Genomic DNA, 23,473 nt, shown 5'->3' on the forward strand with positions numbered 1-23,473 from the left:
AGACCAGAGTTAGAAACTTGATAGAAATGAACAGGCTTTTAAGAAAACGCTGAGAACAAGCAGGTTAAATATTCAGAGGCTTCTCTGCATGTAGATTAAAAAAAAAAATAAAAAATCACAAAACAAATCCAGCTACACAGCACTCCACCTCCTTCCTCCATCTACACTATGTTTGATTCCAGAAATCACAGAGCCAGCTTGTGTTGCGTGGGAGTTATAGTGGGGCTGTGCACTCACAGACTTGAGGAAGGGCAGGAAAGTGCAAGGTTAGTGTCTCTTACTGGCTGCAAAGTTAAAGGAAACAGCTAAGGCAGCCTACAAAAAAAGAGATGAATTGAGCTGAGACTGCAGTGGCAATCTAATTTAGGAGGGAGGTGTGGGGAGGGCAGGTTTATTTATAAATCTGACATTGTTCAAAACTTACATTTCCATTTATCCTGCCCTTCACAGCACTTCTCAAGGCCAAAAATGCTGTAACCGTCCTGGAAGGAACAAGTGTACCGAGGGATACTTTTAACATCATATCCTCCAAACCATCTCCCTCATATTTCAGGGCTCTGTACCATTAACACTCAACACTTCAAGACAGCTATGGAAAATAAAGTAAAACAAATGCAACAAAAACTCCATGACCACATTCAAAAGATCTTATTCAGTGAATTAAGGCACTGGATCACTTACAAGTAAGTATCTGGTCTATGGAAACAACTCTAAGGTCCCCACTATCACAGCAAATCACACTGCTGAATGATTTCAAGCTATTAAGGGGACTCCTTTCAACTCCCAGTTGCTGCCTGAGTAATCCCTGGGTGGCTGAAGCAGATGTGTGTGCCCACAGGTAGCCAGGGAAGTTGTCCTGTACAGGCTAGATGAGCTATGGGGCCACAATCAAAACGAGCAGGAGTGTGACACTCAAGCTCAGCAAACAGGGACCACAAACTGGGACATGCCTAAAGGATGCACCTGCCCAGTCCAGTGTGTGTGTGTGTGTGTGTCAGGGAGAACATGGCTGAGGAACCCAGATTTTCTGCTGGCTATGCAGTTTCAGTTAATCCTATTCTTTAACCTTTAAATCTTAATTCAAGTTGGGCTGAATTAGGGGAAAAAAAAGAAAAAAAAAAGAAGAAAAAAAGTGCCAAAACAAATGAAAAGCACAAATCCTATCAAATAGAGCAGTAAAATTCCAAAATAACTTGTATTATTGCTCTAGCCCAGAGAAGATAATTTCATCCAGGATGTTCTTCTTCTGTTTGCCTAACCAGTAATTCAGCAGATGGTGTTCTAAACTATTTTCTTCCACCAAGAAATGAGGTATAGAAGCTCCATTACCACCCAGATGATGGGAACTGCATAAGGAAATCAGAAACTAAACAAATAAATGAAAATCAAACAAACATTTCCTAAGTGGATAAGTAGGACATGCTGCTAGCAGGACAGAATACAATAAGGAAATTAACTCAGCTTAGCTAATTTTGGCTGGCTGCAAATTGTGAAGTGTTCATAAGGGGGAGAAATAAGTAAACAATTTTAGATTGATGCTTGGGACTAATGTTTATAGATTTTTACCGCAGAATTCCAGTGAAGATAAAAACAGGGTATAGTTGGCTAAAGTAACATGGAGTAAGTCTTAGTGATAATGAAGATAATGAAGATGGAATGAAGATAGTGCAGAAATGAGTGGTGATAATGTCTGAAGTGCTTGTGCTTTGCTGAGGCATTCCACTTTTAATCCTATTTTGTTAATGCTAGAAGATGACAAAAAGGCTAATGTTACAGTAGCTACACTCCAGTAATGAGTGCCTGAGTATGTCAATATTATGATGGATTTTCCTTCATTTATTAGTAATTACTTCTAAATTGTCAGCTATCAGCTATACTGGCTTTATTTTTTGGTCAATGGGACAGAAAAAACAAATATTGTTAAAAAGAGAAAAGAGATGCACATCATCCTGGGAAGAAAAGAAGGCATGTGAATTGTATTGTATTATGATTATTTTCTTCATTATGGCTGCTTTGATGCACAGTAAATAATTTAGGAAAAGATCTAGGTGCAGTCTCCAACACAGGAATGTTGTAAATTGAAAACATTTATGGCTGCTCTTCTAATTCTAACACAGGTATTTAAACAGAAGGGCACTATATAAAATCCCTGTTATGAAAACATGATTTACTTTAAGACACAATTCTAAATATACTATACAATAAGGCAAGCAGTACAATGTTTTGCTGTTAATGCTTGTTTTACGCTTTCCTCAGCTAAAATTTGACCTTTTTTTCTATTTTGGGGGTCTGTATTACTGATGAAACTTTATGCTGCTGCTACAGCAGTGAAAATAATTGAATTTGATTTACAGAACTATTTATTCTTACATACTTATGTTGTTGAAACATAGATTTTATTTTAGTTACAAGTTATATGAGATTCAAAGCTGCACAGAGCATTTGGAAATGAAATGAACAGTTATAAGAACTACAATGGAATCTTTTCCAAACTCTTTTGGTAGTAATAATTCATGTACTGGGGCAAGAGGGATTGTTATGTAGTACAAGCTCTCTCTCTGTAGATCCTAAGCAAAGTGCAGGAAATGTCACAAAGTTATTTAACATCTTCATGGAATTTCTCTACATTGGGATTTCACTGTCTAAGGCAATTGCTTTAAAGTCTGCCAATTTCATGGATTCCCTCTCTCCCACCATATTTACAGGTGGAATTTAGGTTTGCAAACATCTTGGTGAAGACCAAAGTGATCAGTACAAGCACATTTTCAGATAAGGGGTCTGGGTTCTAGAAATGTCATGTAAATTGTTACAGTTCATCTGAATTTTGGATAATTACAAGCTGAGGAACTGGGATTCACTTTTACCTTTCCTGTATGGTGTGATCACATGTTCAAGACAGATGCCATGATGGGAAAATGAGCATGCATCAGTACTATTCCACATTCACTAAAACTTATAATGGCTGATGTAGGATAAAACAAGAGACCAAAAAGAAAGACTTTGTGTAATTATTGTAAGAATAGTGTAATAAAAACCTTGCTCCTGAAAGTTTAAATTGTTTCAACAATGTGTAGAAAACATATCTGATTGTACAAAGCAAAACCACCACTAAGTTACCAAATTTACACAAAGTCAAATATCTGGAAGGGGATCTTTTAAAAAAAAAAACTTTATTTGAGAAAGGAAGAGACATATCAGAAGGCAAAAAAAGGGAACATACAAACAGAATATATTTACAACACAAAACGAAATCACCTCTAAGGGTGTAAATTATAATAAATACAGTAGATTTAAAATGTAAAGAGACAATCAATTAGAAATGTGGTTGTTTAAACCCAGTTTTCCTTTTCACTGGTTCCAGGTAGTTTCTCTTATTTTAATTTTATCCAAATTTGAAAGATTCTGAAATTAAAATACACTAATGTATTGGGATTTCTCACCTGAATGACGTTATAAAAGTATCTTTTGTCTTCTGTGAATACACGTCTTTGAAGTGACACTATACAAAACTCTTCTCAATCGAAAATTTCTCCCCAAATGTATTTTAAAAGATGCACTAACCCTTTTTGATGAAGCTGAAGTCAGATTTCAAAGAAAATTAAAAATATACAGTATGGGAATCACATATAATTTTATTTTTATAGCCTTCGTTTTTTGAACGCAAATGTAGTTTTTCTTCATCCAGGATGGAGAAAGATTTTTATTAAAATACGAAGCACACATAAAAATCTCCTGCGTTTTTCTCAATTAAATCTTTTTCTGTCTATTGAGGCCTTTTTTGTTAACAGCAACTATTTAGTACTTTGTTTGGAGGCCTTCTAGGAAAAAGGATAATGTATCTTTAGAAGTTGCAACATTTTAGAAGAGATTGAATAGTATTAGAACATAATGTAAACAACACATGCTAATAACATATTTGAGAACAATTTCTACATTTGGCAAAACAACTATCTCTTTTGAAACCGGATACTGCACCTTAAAATACTTCAGCTTTAGAAATATAAATATTTTTAATAGAAAAAAAACCTGACAAGGAGTCCAGGTCAGTTTGGGATTACCCATATTAAAGGGGATCTTAATACAATGAATCTTTAACTAGCTTAACAAAAGTAAACCTATAAAACAAGGTAAACATATCAAAAGGGAATATGAAGGAAATGTTTCACTGGAAAGCTTCCTTAACAATTTCCCTACTCGCTTTGTTATTTTCTTTGACAATAAATCAATTCATAGAGTGCCTTTAAAAACAGAGGGAGCGCTGCCCCGTCCCCCCTGCCCCGCATTCCTCAGCACATGAATCACTTGGGCTTCCTGTTTCCATAAGGCATTTCCTGCCCCCCCTCCCAAAATCACTTTTCTGCAGGAGAACAGCAGGGACCTGACAAAGTATCGACTTAAATAAACAGGGCCTTGCACTGCACCCAGCCTTGCTCTGCCGACTGCGAGGGATGGACCGGGATGCAGCTCGGGGCTGCGCACACAACTGCGCCTTCCAGCTCCGCCTAAAGCTCCCAGACAAGCCGAACCTGCCTTTTGTCGGGGTGGCATTGTATGCCCAGTTGTTATTTTAGGATTTGTCCATGAGATTCCATGGTAAAGGTTATGAGATATTGTACAATTAGTCTTCATTAAAAAAAAAACACCAAACAAGTGATTGGATATCAGATGATAACGATAATAGTTCTGTGCTTTTCGAGCAAATAACTGACTGGAACCTAATGCTGCATTTTGCTTCTCACCAGTACTTGCATATGCTGCATTTAAGGATGTCTCTGCAGACATTATCATCAAATAAGACAGAATGAAAAATTAAACAAGCAGTGCAAAAAAGAAAACAATACGATTTTAAAATGGTGCCTCGCCTTGCCTCTATATCCACCTTGTACTTTTCTCTAAATTAAACTTTATACACCAGCCTGAGACCACCAAGATAGCAGTCAGTACCTGTCTATTGGGGAAAAGAATACCCTAACATTAACAGTGTTCAAGACTACAGTATGATACAATATATACAGACAGCTGAAAGCAGAAGTCAGAGGATTCAAAATCAGAAGAATGTTTCATCAATCAGGTCTGGAAACTAATTCCATCAATTGCTGATCTCAACAGGCTAGGTGATATGAGTTCTCTTTCACTAGGACTAAGCAATGTAAGGTAATTCCGGGCTAATACAATATCTATCAGCTATTACTCAAAGATTTATGTAGAATAATTAATTGCAATAGATATTTTCTCACTTAGTGGCCATAAGGATGAGCTTCACTATGTTTTCAAGTGTGCATACAACACTTCTGCATTTGTTAAACTCTTTGAACAGTAAATCAGGATTTTCTAGCTCAGTGAATCAAAACGCAATTGCTTATCAAAGCCTAGAAAACGCATGTGATGTTCAGATAATAACCTTAATTACAAATCCTGGAGCTAAATCTTTGCCTATTACCTGTTGCATAAAAGCAGCTTGCTCCCCAGATTCCATTTGCTGGGTTTGAACATCCTCATCACTGTCCAGTGGCTCCTCTTTGACTTTCACAGCCCCCACCTGCTGTCCTATTCTGTCATCCACACCAGCACTGCTGCTCTCAGCCCTAACGCTGGCACCGCTGGCAGGAGCTCGCTCTTCCTGCATCGACTGATCTCCATTAAGCTCTTCTTCAGCTTCCTCCAGGTGACTGCCAGGCTGCTTGAGCTGCTCAATGGACTTAGAGAGCATCTGGAAAGAGAAGAGGGGAACAAGTACTGAATCCCTTCACTGATGCCAAACACCAAGAACTACTAGATCTGCACGGGTGAAATTAAAGTGTCCACAGCAAACTCATGTAGCCATGCATTGTCAAAATGCTGATGTATCCGGAAAAAAGGACAAAAGTCTCTAAGCAGTAAAAAGGCCACTTTTTATTCTGTAGCAGAAAATACCGTGTTTATAGATAATGAAAAACATGACCCATCCGATAGACTGTTGCAGCTAGAGAAATAAGTCTTCCTTCATTTTTCTTCAAACACAAATGCAGAAACACCATTTTACAGTTAATTAACCACAACACAAAATAATAAAGGAACACTAAGATACAAGGGAGCTAGTAGCCTGGTTGATATTTTGTTATAAGCAAATTAGAGAACTCTCCCACAAACACCACTATCAATTAAAGCATGAAGGCACTGAAAGCCAACAAAGGAGAAGTGGCAAAGAGCCGGTGTCAGTCCCCTATCCCGTGGCACAAGGATACTACAAGCACATCTGTCCATGACTGGAAGGACTACAGCCTTTGTGGTGCATCGTACAGGTGTCTCAGTTCCAGCAAGGATGGTGTAACACAGCTCCCAAGGCAACACCAGCTCTAGCCCAGTAACTGCTATAGTAAAGCTCAGAGGCAGTGCCGGATGCCTGAGCATTGCAATCATGTGCAGTTTGTGTTTTGCAGTTTAAGATAAAGCCAATACATTCCAAAATACTCCAGATGTAGTCCAAAAACCTAAACTGAAAAAAATCCCCACTTTGTTGAAAGAGGCACAAATTAGACATGTGAGCAAGAAGTTGCAGGGTTGAGTGAGTAATTATCATTTATTCAACTGGTCTACTCGATTTCCAGTAAATACTGGTTTGTATCATCTAAGTCAAATATCCTGAGGGAAAAAACACCTTTTGTCTTTATTCTTACATACTTTTTTCTTCCCATCTATCTCCCCTCAGCCATCAATCATGTCTTCCAAACTGAGTTTTAGCTAGTGTTACATACTGAATTACTGGGTATATAAATGGCTTCAGGATGTCTGTTTTTGTCACAAACCATGGACCATCCAGTTTCATTCAGCTTGCTAATGCATATAGAAAAATGTCAGGTTGTCATGTAAACTGTGATCAAGAAGCTGCAGCTGGATCTAGCAAAAACCACTAAGTCAAAAATGAGAGTTGAAAGATCACTTTATACAGTTCCAGTTGATGCTCTGATGCATATGCCTCACATCATTGGAGAAAGAAATTCCTCACAGGAAGCCTGTCTGGCCACTGTCACAGCAAAGCTTCATTTTTGAGGTGTAATGGGAGTTTAATGGCTTACTAAAAAGAAACAAATTTAAAAATCCCTGTTCATTACTGTAGTAACTGGCAAATCACAACGTGTGTCCTGCATGCTGCAGGTGGCGTGCCCTAACCTGGGCAATCCTTACTACTTCAGCTAACGTGGAGAGTCTCCTTTCATTACACAGCATCTGAAAAATTTCTCAGATCAAACCTTTAAATCTTTTCCAGTTGTTTCTCAAGGGAGGACACTGACCAAGAAGGTACTTAAGGTAATTACATGTAATTAGCTCAGGTACACTCCTTTCACGTATTATGATTATCGTTAATTAGTTAATAATTTGTGGGGACCCTTCTCCACTCCTGAAGCGGTAAGAGGAAGGCAGGTAAGGCTGCATGGCTGGCTGCAAGTGAGTAAATAAAAGCTGAAACATCTGTGTGACAGATAATCATATAAACTACAAGAATCACTGCGTCTGATCCATCTGTAAACCATTCCCTGTGCCAGTTACTTGACACCAGGTGGGTTTTTCTGCAGGGGAAGCCAAGAGAAAATGAGTACATGCCCACAGCAAAGTTAAGACACATATTTAGCTCATTACTGCACTCCTTTCTTTTATGCTTTTCACTTTTATGTCAGGCTCTTTCTTCTTTACACCGCTGTATGGGTACAAATCTGCTGCTGAGCTTTCTGAGGAAGCACACGATGGACTGCAGTATAGAATCTATACATGCTTCACCTTCAGGTACTTCTTGCATGCAATCAGTGAAGAGAACAAGCACACATAAGGGGGCTGCAGAGACTTAGAGTGGAATTTGTGTGCATTTCAATTTGCAGTGGTCCTGTTGGAGTCTTCTCCCATGCTGTGAAACTCAGCAGGTGATTTGCTCCAGATTTCAGCAACAGGAGGAGATAAGCAAGTTAAATTTTCTAAAACTCTGTGAAATTAAAGTCTTTATATATTTACCCAATAGAGTTTAAAAAGTGCATTTATATTACCTTCTTCACTACGAAATTTTATTAAAAACATCCTTTCCACTGTGATTTTAACTAAACCTCAGGCAAGGGGCTAGGAGGCACTACAGTCATGTCTTCTCATATGATGGAGCATGATCAAATTGCATGGATGGAATGGGGGGGGACATGACCCAAAACCTGAAAGTCCCTTCTACTGCTGAGACTGCTAAGTCATAGCTGACTGCTTTCTCTGTATCACCATAATGCTTTAATATTTGCTGAAGTTTTTTTAAAGACAGCTTGGCTCCATCCTATTCCAGTAATTATACTAGTAGCATTACTGGACAGTTCTCCTAAGTCAGAAACATCTCATTTTGAATTATATCTCCTGGTGGTAGTACTGTATCTGGAGACACGTGAAGGTGGCAGTTCAGAGTCAGTATTTCTGTTTTCTCTATCTAAAGACGGGTTACACAACAGAAAATGTTCTGAATGAAACACTGCTCAGGTCCTTTCATTGAACAGCTGGATACTTCTGCTCACACCTAATGTTTAAACCTTTTGCTTTAAACCCCCACTTACCATTTTGTTTTTCTGACTTTATCTGTAGCTACAAGGAAGACTTTCTCCTAATTTTAATGCATCTTTTTTTTTTATTTCGAAAAAGTGATTGCTGAATCTGAATTTCAGTGGGATTATGTTAGAAAATAGTAACAAAACCAGTTTATTTCCCTAATAAATTAAGGGTTGCATATATTGTTATATTTTACTGGTATATTTTACTGCTGTCACCTATTCCAATTTAAGTGGTCACTAAAAAAAAATGTCTTCATGCTAATGTAACCTATATATTTTTTTTGCTTTTATCTTCAGGAAATTAAGCTATAAGGGATATGCATAAGTCAAAGTAAATAGTATCAGCAGGAGAGGAAGTATTTACAGACATCAACTGCGTTGTATAACTGCGAGAGTCCAATCAAACAAAAAGACATCAAACATCCTGACCTGCTTGGTTGTACAGAAAAATGGAAGACTAAATAATCTGGACACTGCAATAGACCATTTTATAGGTTCTTCAGCTGCAGCCCCTGTTTTCTGCCTTGAAATTACATGCTCTTGTAAAATACAGTGTTTTAAAAAGATGTCTTTAAAAAGAGACAGAATCACGAAGTCCTGCAACAGTGAATCAAGACATTTCAATCCTTAATTAACTGTTCATTTTAAATAAATGGCAGTAATGTCTAAGAACTCATGTACATTCTTACAGAACACTTTTCCCCCTTCTCTCCTACGGCAGTCGGATTACCAGCTATGTGTCTTGTATGTACATTGTCAGCTGTACTGAAAAGAACTTGGCACCTGCTTCCTGTTGTCTGTTACTCATGTAGTACCAATATTTCTAAGGGATGTATTTATCTTTTAAAATAATTCTCCAGCATTATGGCTTAAACATTAGTTCTCAGCAAATGAGAAAATGCACTGGGTATTTTCCAGTTCCAAACAGACAAGAGTTCCTTTAGTTTTGCCCAAATAATCCCCTGCTATTAGCGATATTTGAAAGAACATCTCTCACCTACAGAAGGTGCTAGTCAGATTTGCAGGCTGCAAAGCCAAAACCTCAGTGTAATATGTTCAATGAAGATAGATTGATTTACTACTGCTGAATCTTGTCTACATTAAATGTCTACATTAAATGTCATTCAGAGAAGTGAATGATTAATCTGGGGTTAACTGTGTCTTTTCAATATTCCTACAGGCTAAAAAAATAGTTCTATTTTTCTATCAACATAAATTTCTGAATTATTTTTCATTTTTTATTAAGAGATATTGGTAAACTGAGATCACCATCCAAGTACTAATGAACAGTCACTTCCTATATATATATATATATTTTACCTCATAGGCTTTCCTGGTCACTGTTTTGCTACACAGCGATGCTTTAAACCAACTGACATCCTAGAATGAAAACTGAAATTCAGGTGTTTCTTATACAAGCCTTAACTTTATCCATATACTTCCCATAGTTTAGAGCACACTACCAACTGCCCTATTATTTTACCCTTCTCTAATACAGAGAATTTTACCATTGAAAACAAATTGCCAAAATGCTATGAATAGGAACACAAATAGGGTTCCTGCATTGATCAAAGAAAATCCTGGCCCCAGCGAAGACTTCAGCTTCAGTAGAGGCAGGCCTTATTCATCATACATGGCAAAAAATAACTTCTAAAGACAGATGGCTTTGTTCATTTACACATCACATTATGATTTCTGAGATTTTCTTGAACACAGACTTCTGCTAGGGGCTTTGCATTTAGATTAAGTAAATCAAAATCCTCCTTTTTTCTGCAAGTGGCTGGGTCAAAGCTCTCTAGATGCATATACACACAATGATATCAAGATTTTAAGTTTTTTTTATTGTAGTAGTGGTCTTTTGGTATCCAATTGCAATAATTTTAACTGGAGGTTTTGGACTTTGGTCTCCCTTTATTGAGCAGAATGAAGATCTGCAATGGTGATCAAAGGGCGTTATGAGGAAATAAGCTGTCATTTAGACAGAAGTGTATTAAAGCTGACAATAGCAAAGCTGGTCTTCCCTAAGACAAGCTGAGTTCAGGTTACTTCACATTCATTATTAATTCTGGGACTAGGGGTTTTACCTACTTTTGGAAGAGATGTCAGCATTTGCAGAATGTTTTCAGAAGGTCAGTGTACTAGATCCCACAGGTATAAATGTCAGACTTCAGTGGAGACATATACCATTTCCCACATCAAAAGCCAGGCATCTGACAGCTGATCAGAAATAATCCATAGGGGAGCTCCTCTTTGCTAGTAAGGACAGAGGCAAACCTTTTGGCAATGATTTGTTTCTTTTTAGAATGTAAATGATCCAGGGGAATCCTTTACCTCTGACCTATGTTAGGTTTTGCTTGTTATCACCCTTACAGCAGCATTGGCTTGCTGCTGAAGTATATTTTTTTCCTTAAAAAAAAAAAAAAAAAGAAAAAAAAAGAAAAAAAGGTGCTTTTTTTTTTAATACAAGATGAATACAAGAACAATGGGGTGAGGAAAAAGTGGTTCTCTTCCTCTTTTTATTGTTGCACCTATAAGTCACCCAAAGAGATCAGTACAAGACCAGTTATCAGGGAGTGATACTGACACATGCCCTGTCATCTTAGCTCAAGGCAAACACTCAAATTATGGGTTCAGTTGAATACTAAAGATTTAAGTACTTGAAGACCTAAACATGAGAAACGAAATGTTAAGGGAAATTGAAAACAAAAAAGAAGATATTAATTTGCTCTAAGATCTTGATCAACTAGCACTTCACAGTCTTGTGAAGTGCTTTAAAATGGTTCTGGTCTTTTATTACCATAACTTTTAGAGTCCTTGAATATTGATTACTAAATGAAACCTATGTATTTTCCATGACTGAAAAAGCAGGAATTACATTTCTGTGCAGATTTCATTATACAGCCCATGAACAGAAAAGGAAAGGACAGTACAACAGAAAAAACCAAGTTCATGAGTTCACTTGATACATGCCCAAACATATCCTAAGAAATAAAATATTTGGTTGCTTTCCTACCTGGTCTAGAATATCTACTGTTTAAAAGTTTCAAATAACTATAACTCTACTTTGCAGAGTTTAATTGTAAAGCTGTGCAAATTATGTAATGAAAAAATAACTTCAGCCTTAAACAGAGGCAAGTTTTAAGACTGAAGAAAGTATATTCTACCACTCCAGCATAGTTCAAAATCCTTATGTAGTCACAGGAGCTCAATCTGAACTTTTAGCTAAAAGATTAAAGAAGATAGCTTTAAATTCACTATTTAAAAGCTACTCCATGATTTGATCTTTTTTTCACTCTCTTGTTTATCGGCTAGCTACCCTTAAATTCTAGTTTATAAAAATGGGGTTCTATAAATACATAAGGAAGCCCCCTGGCTTTCTGTGTCCTTGTGGAGGACAGATACATGGTTAGAGCAAGGACATTTCTCAGTACTATTCCTCAAAATGGAGAAGAACCTAGATGCTGAAAACTGTAAAGTCTGATAAACCACATGCATCCTCAGAAAACCCACTGCTTCTCTGGCTGCAAGATGATCTCATTCCTCCTCAGGCATTCACTGCTCTGAGGAGTTGCTGTGCTCCTGAAGAAGCCTGGTTGCTCTGGGTGTAGGAGTAAAGGAGACTGAGAAGCTCTTGGGGCAAAAGTAGGTTATGGAGGTTCAAGGCAGAGAGAGGCCCTAGGATAGACTTAAATTTACACTCTCTGCATATGTGCATAGCCTATACACTACAGAATAAAAGCAAGATTCACCAGTTTTGTCTCTTCATAACAAATAACCATGTGAGAATGAAGGCAAGTATGAGAGGGAATCATTAGCATGTATTTTCACGGTAGTTCAACTGAAAAAAATGTTACTGAAGCATAATCACAGACCAACTCCAATCTTTTTCCTTCCTTATCCCATCTATCTCTGGTAAGATGCAATGCATTCCTAGTCCTACGTGAGTAGAAATATGTGGTTATGTGCCTCAAGTTTAATTTTCACGCTGGGGTGAAATGCTCATATATGCCACAGCACATGCCCTTAAATGCTATGGTAGAATTTATATCAATAAGCATATTATCTAAGAAAAACATGTCAGTGGGGTTCATTGCTTTGTGAAGAACACATGAACTGATGGGTTTGTAGTACAAAGACTAAGTACTTTAGCAGTTAAAAAGTCTTTTTAGACACTCGAGGGAAGGTGAAATATTTTTGTAGCCTCAAAACCTTAGGCTATGAGATATACATATGCCATCTTGATTAAACATATGGAATGCATACTCAAAGAAAAGCCAACTGGAGTCCTAGTTGAGTAATCAAAACACCCAAGCTGAGAGGGGTTAACATGCAAGGATCAGCTCTGAACTTTGAAGTTTTCTGGTCTTCATTTTTCCTAATTAAAACAAGATTTAATAACCAAACCACTGTACAAACTATGTACTTAAACTCTAGGTTTGTTTCTAATTTTGTTGGGAATTCTTAGTAGATTCCAAAGAATCAGTAACCCCTGGGAAATTCACCCAGTAAGTAAGGTGGAGTGATTTTATTTTTTTTTTCCCCTTAGGTACAAGAGCTGAACATCCACTTTTCATCTTTTCTTCTTTGATATTGCCTCTTATATATAGTTATTGAATACCACTAAAATGAAAGAAGACAACTAAAGAAGTGTAATTAATATCTTTGTAATACAAGTGCAGCTTCAGCAAGTACCTTGTGGAAAGCTGTGTACTAAGTGCAGAAAAATGTTCTCTTAAAAAAAAAAGTGTGATTACTTGCATATCTTAATTTCAGAGCAGGTAACAACTTGATTTTGTTGAAGGACTGCTTCCTGATAATTCTATTCAGAATATGTTGCTCTTTGTTCATTAATGGATGGTCCCTTTTCTTCTCCCCTGCTCCTGCTCATAATAAGGCGTTACTGTACAGGGAATCGTGTACTAAGATTCAACTCTTTGTCAGATACCAGCAACAGGACATGTTTCTCTTTCTCCTTATATGGTCATTTTGTATCACCATACAGGTAACAAGCTTTCATGTTACTCACAGAGAAAAGTCAGATTGATAAACACTGATTAAAAATTTCTCCAGATGTTTATTAAGTTTATTATATAAACCCCAAAATTTAATAAGCTAATTTGAGTTCAAATGAGTTATCTGATTATGCAACCTTCTAGTCCACAATAAGAAAAGTTCTAATGCAGTTCAAAAGCAGCAAGTGGAGTGATTCCTGCAACTCAGAAATACATGTCAATTTTTAAGACTTTAGTTACCATTCAACAGGAAAACACCTGTCAGGTAAAACTGTAAGCTGCTTTGAACTCTATTTTGTTGAATTGTAGCCTATTTCAGTGCCTTATAATTAAGATCCATACAAATGTATATATCAACTTTGCATAAACAAAAAAGATACTCCTGCAAGAACCTTTCTATTGTCCATGATGACATGGCACCATTAACTATGTTGTTAGTTTTCCACCTTTAAATTTGTTGGAAATTCTTTACTTTGGGAACTCACCTTATTCATGTGGATCTGCTGCTGGTACTGTTTCTGCTTCTCCAAAAATTGCTGATGTTGCTGCTGGATCACCAGCTGGGCCAAAGTACTCTGAGGAAGAGGAGCAGACTGGGTTCTGTTCAGTGGCCTGTGACGAGGCAGTTTGTGGGCAGCTCTTATGCCAGGTGAGACTCTCTCCTTTGCTGCTAAAGGAGACTGTGGATGAAGAGGAACCGCTCCTGCAAAACAGGAACATTTCACTCCCCTTGTTGAAAAACAGCAAACTAACAGTTCTAACAGGAAAGAAAGCTTTCACTAAGAAGAGGGGTGTATATTGCAGAACTCTGCATCTGCACTGATGCAGTGGGACTTGTATCACGTGCCTCGCCATGCTGGGAAGTTCAGCTGCTGCAAAAGAATGTGATGAAGTAATCATTTTCTCTTTTCTGTAATCATTGAATTCTCTCAGGCTAACAGACTGGAACAGAATCACTAAAAGGGAAAACAAAGATGCTGTCCTTTTTACTTCCACCCTTCCAGTTTTCCCAAGAGTTAGCATGTATGGTATTTGGTCATTAAAACATCTTAAATTAGTATTGCTGGAGCTTTGATCATTACCAGTCACAAGAAGTTTTTGCTGTCTCATTTGTTCTTTCAGTAATAGATGCTGCAAGAGGGCTTGGTGGCTGCTGTTCGGCTTTCCCTCCAGAGCAATGTGAGGATGAGTTGACGATGGAGGAAGGTTTCCTCCATACTGTCCAGCCAAGGCCACTCCTTGTCTAAGTGACGGGGTCTCCCCCTTCTGCTTTTCTTTGAATGATGACGAAGCCTGTCGAAGAACAACAGCACTGGTAACTGCTTTTCAGAGAAGTGGCCATTTATATATCTTCTTGATTAGAGGGTCTTATGTCTCCATGAACACATACAGAAGAAAAGGTTAACATACCTATCTTACACTTTGACTGTGAGATGAAAAGGAAGAACATGCCAGTTAAATGTAACACTGTGAGAAACTGAGTAATAAAACCAGTTGAAAAAAACCACAGCAATAAAAGCCAAAGCATAAGGAATTACTAGTTAGAACATTATTAATGAAAGGATGGCACCTATCCTTAAAATTCCTAAAACCTTTGCACAGCCTCTTGCACAGGAAACTAGAGGATCAGAGAAAATAGCTTGCACTGAGTTTGGAATAGGCAAAGCTTCGTTTTTCACATAACTTTCCATCACACAGCAAGCCAATCAGCAAAACAAAATAGTTACCTGTAGTAGTGGGAAGCTATTACTTTTCCTGGAGCACTCCCTGACTCCCTGAAGGACAGCACAAATGTAAGTTTTACCCTTTGCAAAACAAACTTGTACAGTTAAACTCTCGTCTGCAAAATCAAGAACTGTTGTATGTGTGTGGCATTTTGAAGTGCCTTATCATTTGCACAGATTTTTACTGATTTAAAGTTTTTGCAAGTTTTGGCCCTTCATCGTTGCAAATGTACTTTATATTGCTTTGTTCTTTGCCTATTTAAAAAGAAATAATAATCTTGAAATGGCAGTTCAAATAGAATAACAATCTTTACAGCAAGAATAATAACCTAACAGAAATATGCAAGTTGAGGCTTGCAGATAACCACTTATGGTAAGTCATGGTAAAAACAGCATTGCTGATAATATGAATTCCATAAATTCTAAAATAAGGTTTTCACCAATATTTTTTTGGTGTATGCTTACTTCACACTGCTATCACACTCCCCTGAAAAATAAACACCAAAGTAAGCTTTACATTCAGTTTGCAACTGCTTATTCTAGTAACAGAAATAAACTTGCATAAATCAATCCCTTTGTTTTTTCTAAGGCCAAAAGTAATATTTGGTGCTAGTTGGCCACATCAAAAGCTTATGAGATTTGAGTGAGCAAATGAAACATTTTTTCATTTCTTTTTAATGTTATAAATTTACTTTGAAGCTAGTTGAAGCTAATTATATTTTTGTGAAACAGCTAAGAAATTTTTGATGATATCCTCTGAGAAAGTAAGCACTACTTTTCATGATGTTCGATTTTTCCATCCCTTAAAAACAGTAATTTGCTGACTTTTAGAGAACTGACTTCAGGCTTACATAAATTTCTTTGCAAAGTTCTGTCTCTGATGTTAAAATGTTTGATTGCAGCAATATATTACTGATAAGAACAGAAAATATATTGAAAAAGCCATAAAATAACATGGAACTTTGAACTGAAACTACATAACTACATTTAGCATTGGAATTAAGGTGTTGTGTTTTTTTTGGTGGGGGGGAGGTGGGGAATGGGATTTTGAAAAGCAGGTAAATTTTCACCAATAGAGAAATTTTCAGTATTTTACTGAGCTAGAAGCTAGAAAAATACTATATTAGGTTTAGGTCATCACTGCATCACTGGAGTCTTATAAAAAGTTACAGGTGCTGTAATTTATCAAATAGAAAAGATCATATAATTTAAACTTTTATATGAAATATTCTCCTCATATTTTTATACTAAATAATCTCCTCATATACTTCTTGCCACATCCAAAATCTGTTATCTGGCATAAATGCAACGCACATGGCCTGTACCTATCTAAGATCCACACTGGCACTTGTGTTTTTTGAGATCAAGAAGGAATATTGCTTTCAAGTTGTGCCCTTAAATATCCAGATGTTGCCCAATGCATAGAGAGCTCTGGTTCCTACTCTGAATTGCTTGTGTTCCAAAAAGCTAAAAATATAAGAAGAATAATCAGAATGTAGATTTTGTGGAAGCAAAGGGAGGCTGGAGACTGGTCACTTACACTGATTTGAGGCTGTATTGCTGGAAGTCCCAAGGTAATGTTGGGCAGAGAAGGGGATGTGTACAGACTCAACAAGTTCACTGATTCATCCTGTATCAAAAGGCGTTGCTGGGAAACCAGGTGCTGGAATAAAGGGGAAAAACAACAAAAGTAAATCTCCTTTTAGCTCGGTTATTTTATGCTTTTGTCCTGATACACTAAAAGCCAATTATCTACCAGTCACTGATCTGCATCCCAATGGAGTTCCAGATACAAAAAGTTACTGTCCCTGTAAAAACACTTCCTAAGAAAATGTGTCTGTGATTATTCCTTGGTTAGCAAATCAGATTGCAATGAAAAACTGAAATCTTGAGGATTCCTAAACCATCTTATCAACTTCTCATCAACTCAACAACAAGTTCTCATCAACTGGACTTTCTCTCCAAGAAACTCAGTGGGAATTTATCCATCAAATTAAGGATTATATCCAGCTGAATCACAAATATGGATGTATCAAACCTTTATCACAGTTTTTATGAGTTTTGTTGTAAGGTACGAAATATGGTTTTTAACTAGTCCATGTCTTTTGTTAGCCAGATTATGATACGGGGATTTTTCAGGCACATTTTTTTACTTCCATTAACATGGAAATTTTGTGTAGAAAGTAAGGCATATTGACACATCTGCCATTTAAAATAACAGACTCTCTCTCTCTCTGTCTGCATATATACAAAACCAATATCCTGGCATTCTCTGATGATGGGATACTCACAGCTTTTCTAATCCATTCAAATTAAAAATTTTAACACTTCTTTTGAAGAACTGTGAAATAATTTTCAAAGACATGGAACTGCTAATATATTTTTAATTACTTTAAAATAAAAGCAGACATTCTACAAAGACCACCCTTTTTATTTCCATAGATTATTTGGGAAGAAATATAAAAAGATTACCACATCAGGAATCTTTTTGAAGCCTTTGCTTTTCTGCTTGAACAGTGATATTTTTCAACATGTGGTCTAGTAAAGTTGCTTGAATTATATTTTCTGTTTAACTCTTGCTTCCCTCCCAGAACTTTGACACAATAAGAGCTACAAAGGTCTTATTAGACTTAGGAACTCTGGCATGATATGGTCCCCAAGGGAACAACATCCTTGAAAAAGAATACCCTGTGTAACAGTATGACACAGTGACTGCTTTCTTCCCAAACAAAAAGCATATGGGACTCCAATAATAGACCACCTCCAAGAGGGATACTGCACACTCGGGCTTTGACTAAAGTAAATATAATAACTTGTCAAGCATGTTGTGGGGAGCTGTAGATTTTCCCCTGGACAAACCTGGAATATCAATTAACTCTGTAAAATACTTTGTGTTAATACAATGCAACTTCAGACCATCAATGAAAAGTGGTTAAGCACAAAAACACAGGATGTTATTCCAAAACATAACCTTCCTCATACAGTTTGTTTGGAGATACGACCTATCACTGAGACAATAACAGTAGAAGTCTATCCCTGTAATTTTCTTTTGGTACCTAGGGAATGTCAACAGATAGCGTAGGAAACAAAGAAGCTCCACTTGTATATTACATTAATTCCTGGCTAACAGTGTTTTGCCTTGATAACATCCACCTTTGAACATGAATAAATGCAAGTATGTCAAGACTATGGAGATATTATGGAGGGAGTCTACAAATATTTAAGTGAAAAACAATACTCTAGTGTGCCTCCTAGAATATAATCAAATTTGTAGCAACAGCAGCATTGATACAAAGCCACTTGAAAGATTTGTGTTTAATATTTGGTTTTTGGTATACCACTATTACCTTCTAAGATGTGAATTAATAAAAATAACAATCGCAGGGTGTACAGCAGTAGAACGCACTACCACACTAAGGTCAGGCATGATTATTTATCAGGTAGAAGCAATGATGCTACTCACCACAGGAGTTTCATATAGAAAACAAGAGTTGATTAGTAAAAGCCTCTTAATTTAATTTCTAATACTACTAATAACCTGTCACTTTCATTTTGGAAAGTGAATGATTCCTTTTTTTTTTTAAACATGTTTTTTTCAAAATGCTTCAGAACATATTATCCTAAGCATCAGTTTAACCTCATCTCCCAAAATAATTTAATAGTCCACCTGCATAGATTAGGGTCCTCTGTGTATCACAGAATCCCAGAATAGGTAAGGTTGAAAGGGACCACTGGACGTTATCTAATCCAAGCACCCTGCTCAAGCAGGGTCCCCCAGAGGCAGAAATATATGATCCTAGCTGAGCTTTTCTTTTTGCAGAGTGAACAATTCCTTGTGATGGTGGCACATGCAGGAGTTATCAAGAGAGTAATTTGGCAGCACAATGACTAAGCCGTGTCCTTGTCCTACATGCAGACATGGTGGTTTGGATTGGCATCTAAATTACCCCCAAGAGCAACTTGCCCTACTTGCTCCTCTATGTACCTACTCATTGGGTCCACAGATCCTGCTTATTGATGCTTAAAATAGCCCATCAACTGAGTCATCCTCTTCCTTAAAATAGCATACGAGAACTCAGTGTAACAGTGCACGATGATCAACAAGTAACCATGAACGATGGACCGTGCTTCAGTTGTGCTGTGGGACCTGCTGAGAGCAGCGACACCTACGTGTGCATGTTTATGTGCACATTTATAGATTACAAGGGGAAGACAAAATGGTTTGGCTTTAATACCTGTCAATTGCAGAACCAATTGTCACAGCTTTCAATATTCGCAATTACTTATACTTGTATTTCTTGAGGCTTTTGTGTCGACGATGCATACGCGGAAGTCTAAATTAATTTATACTTTCGTGTATGCATCATCGACACAAACCTCATCAGCTGGTCAGAAACCTACACTTTTTCCACTGGCTGCTTACAAAGATCACCTCAAGGAGCTGAGTATTAAGAGCATGGGGCTGTGGAGTTGTACGAAACAAATATGTGTTTATCTGTCACATACATAATTTATATCTGTATATCTGTATAATCAATCAAGTGATATTCCAGGAAATACTGCTTTCCAAAGCACAAATAGAAGAAAGAAATTGATCTGAAGCCCAGTTACACCAACTGGAAACTTTCCATTGCCTTCAATGGCTTTTGACCAGACCGCGAATGCCTAAAATTAATCATTTCACATGACTAAAGCAGGTTGTCCCTCTGAACTCAAGGGACATGCTGTGCAGGGGCTCAATTCTGCTTGCATTTCTCAGGCAAGTAAGATTTAGCCCCAGCACAGCAGGTGACCTGAAAGTGTATGGCATGCTACAGGAGACAAATAGCTACTGCGGTGAACCTTGATGATACTGGAGACAACTGCGCCTAATAAAAACAGGATTTTATTTATAAGGTGCAATTAAAATCCTGAGTTCAACTTTCAAGTTTCATATAATGAGAACAGTGTTTTAACAAATGGTAGTGAAAGTACCATTATGGGAACTGTGATAGTAAAAGATTATCTGCAAAGCTGCAGCATGTGCAGTACATCTTTGTTCATTCAAAAAATTGTAAACGTCTACCCACCAGACTGTCTGCTCCAGAGAGTAAACCACTTAAAAGTCTCACTATTCCAATGCATGTGGTAAAAATACTTTAGAAATCTGTTTCATTACTGATAATGCCCTAATTCTGTCCATGCACTGGAGTGTAATCGTTTATGGTACTGACTCATGTTTTACTGGTAAATGACTCTGTCAAAGCAACCTGTTTTTCCCCAGCAAAAAGTGTTTTATTTGCTGCCATGAAAACTGCGGCTATCCACCCACTCAGATATGAGCACAACACTTACTGCAAATGTCACAACAACGATTATGAAACAACAGCAATGTGAGTCATACGGGATTACAGAAAAACAAGTGATATTTTGGGTGACTTTGGAACACTCATCCTATTATTAGAAATTTTTGTACTTTGTGAATCTGATTAAAAATTAATTAGCTGTATGGTCTTTGAGAGCTGGCTAACTAAACTAGGAAAGCAACATGTAGGAATTTGGCTGCTGTTAAACTACGAAAGAAAATCCCACTGAAATAAGAATCACTGAAGCTGAGATTCATGGAAAAATGTTTGAACCCACAGGACCACAGTACTAAAAGTCAAGTAACCAGTGAGGTAAAGAAATCCCCAGCTGGATCCAGAAGTGGAAGTCTGTAGTTTCAGCTTCTTAGCACATTTCACCAAGTGAAGTGATCTATGCCAGCATGCAGAGCTTGACCTCCAAAGGAACGTTTTATGCTCCTTTGAGCATCTTTAAATGTATGTTGGGGTTATAATTTTTGATGTCTGGCACAAAAGTGGCAAATCACATGCAATGCAATGTTCTACTAGCAAGCAGAATATAACTGCTGGTTCTTGCTACAACCTTTCCAAATCTCCCCAGAGACCACCACCCTGACCAGCATGTATGTATTTCTGATAGTCCAAGTGTGAAGAAACTGTAATGTGCAAAGTCATGAGCACCATGTATCAGTCTGAGACGTAAGTGCCCTTCCATTTTGTAGAATCCTCAGGTCAATAAAAGATCCAATTGGATAAGATTTCCTGTTTAATACAGCACATAATAACACCCGCATATTACCAACTTCTATCTAAAACATTCCCAGAAGTAAAATACACAACTTAATTCCACTGAACTAGGATCTGATCTAATCCTTGTGATGGATCTTATTCTGCATCATTTAAATTTCTTTGCAATCACATATAGGGGGCTATGAGACAAGACCACATGTTAGCCATCAATGCAATTTTTTTTTCTTTTTGGTTACGGGCCAGAGAGAGGCTACTAATCAGTGTGCAGAGGTCACCCACCTGCCCCCTGGATCATAGTTCACACACACAATTAATTCATTATGGGGAAAAGTCACTGCTGGAGGTTGAACTGCCCATTCCTGGGGTTTTTTTTAGGTGAATGTCCTGCCACTGACCTGGAGAAATCGCTCCATTAACTAAAACTCTGTTAAATCACATTTTCTTATGCAATTTTTCTAACATAAACAGCATAAAACAACAATTAATAGGAAACCTCGCCACCAAAGCAGGAACTGCGGTATGGATAGGCTGGATATGGAATATTGTGGAATGTGAGTCTCTCTTAGTGGAATTCATTTACTGTCCCTTTACAATGTTGCCATGGAAAGCATGACTTGGGCATGTCATCTATGCTAAATGAGGTTTATCACAACTGATTTACCATCTGCATTCCTGTTGTTATAGGCACGTATGTATGAAACAGAATAGGGAGTAGTTAAGATTCCTTCCGTTTACAATCTCACTTTACAAAACAAGTATTCAAGAATTCTGGCATGACATTTACGGTGGTTAAGTACTGCCCTGATAAGGAAATTGAGATACAGTAAAATAAAAGGGAGATGTGGCACGGCTTTAGTCACCTAACCCCAATACTATGATTAAAGAAATCTACTTCAGCGTTCATATGAACCTGGGACTACCTTAGCTCTTATGTGTTAGGATCACCGATGCCTAAACAACTGTTTTATATGCAGGAGTTCTTTATCAGCATTCAGCACTGAGCACCTCTTTCAGAAGGTAATATTCTGTAATCAAGTTCCTTTCACAGCTCCTCCACTCTTCCAGTAACACTACCACTTCTTTTCCCTGAACTTTTGTTACCATAGAGTCTTCTGAACTTGCATCTCATACATAAAGATATATCACATATATAACATACTGTGATGTCAGCCTGTAGTGTCCTGGTATCCCAATTATTCTGCTTGTGAGTATGATCAAATCAAATTTTCTATCATCTTCAGTCTAGAAACCTGAGCAATTATCTACACAGTAAAGAGTCTTACCTCAGCTTGAATGTTAGATGACAAAACTGAGGTTTCATTTTCTGTTGTACCGCTGGTCGGACCATTGCTTGGGGAACTGGGACCTGATCCAGGGGAGCTGCTACTGACTGAGGATTCTGAAAAACAGATTAAACATACATGAATTTCACTCTGGAAAGGTACACATAATCTTGATTAATTATATACTCTTTATAGCATAGGGCTATTATGCTGTTGAAAAATATCTATTGGTTACACTATTTGCTTACATTAAAGACTCTTGATTTGTCTTCCATTTCTTTGGGTTTTTTTTTTTTACAACTAGCAAGGAAAGATACTCAATCTTTCCCCTTCTGATCTGTCTGTGTCACATAAGAAGAACTTAGTATTTATTTTTCCTACAAAGATGGTTATGATATTCAGTATCAGGCAGAGACACCGACACAGAGCTTGTAATAAGTAAAGAAAAGAAACTCCTGTTTAATTGTAAAGAGTCCTTGCTCTGTAAGAGATGAGGCCTACTGCCATCCTTTCTGTCTAGGAAGGGGATGAGCCCATTGTGGACCAATCATTACATACACAAGAACTAATGGCAAAGTATACACCTTCACTACATCTTTGGCACAAATATGAAGGAATATTTACAGCATGTAAAGATATTAAAATAGGATTTGAAAGGCTGCATGCTATCTTGATTTAAAATGCCCCAAGTTCTGTCTAAGACAAAGGGGGAGAAGATTACCTCATTTTATGTTGTTGTATTGAGTTATTCTAATTCTACACTGATATAAATTATATTTATGTAATGGAAACATTTAAGAAGGTTAAAGAAGGAAGAGAAAGCCATTTGTG

At 37.3% G+C, this 23,473-nt stretch overlaps 1 protein-coding gene across 19 annotated transcripts in view; it reads right to left on the bottom strand.

Annotated features, from left to right (window-relative positions):
• The window catches only part of HDAC9 (histone deacetylase 9), a 466,388-nt gene that overhangs the window by 188,886 nt on the left and 254,029 nt on the right, over positions 1-23,473 (bottom strand). For 13 of the 19 annotated variants that reach the window (XM_040083672.2, XM_040084440.2, XM_040084792.2 and 10 more), the window contains 6 exons: positions 22,643-22,758; positions 16,826-16,948; positions 15,289-15,336; positions 14,644-14,854; positions 14,047-14,264; positions 5,441-5,710 (listed from right to left, as the gene is read on the bottom strand). In XM_040083672.2, the coding sequence (XP_039939606.1) occupies positions 5,441-5,710; positions 14,047-14,264; positions 14,644-14,854; positions 15,289-15,336; positions 16,826-16,948; positions 22,643-22,758 (986 nt within the window). Of the gene's footprint in view, positions 1-3,153; positions 5,711-14,046; positions 14,265-14,643; positions 14,855-15,288; positions 15,337-16,825; positions 16,949-22,642; positions 22,759-23,473 lie in introns of those variants that run through there. The other 6 variants (XM_040084270.2, XM_040084192.2, XM_040084107.2 and 3 more) reach the window with 2 other exon arrangements.

The sequence above is a fragment of the Hirundo rustica genome, chromosome 1 (assembly GCF_015227805.2).
Source record: "Hirundo rustica isolate bHirRus1 chromosome 1, bHirRus1.pri.v3, whole genome shotgun sequence".
NCBI classification, from domain to species: Eukaryota; Metazoa; Chordata; class Aves; order Passeriformes; family Hirundinidae; genus Hirundo; species Hirundo rustica.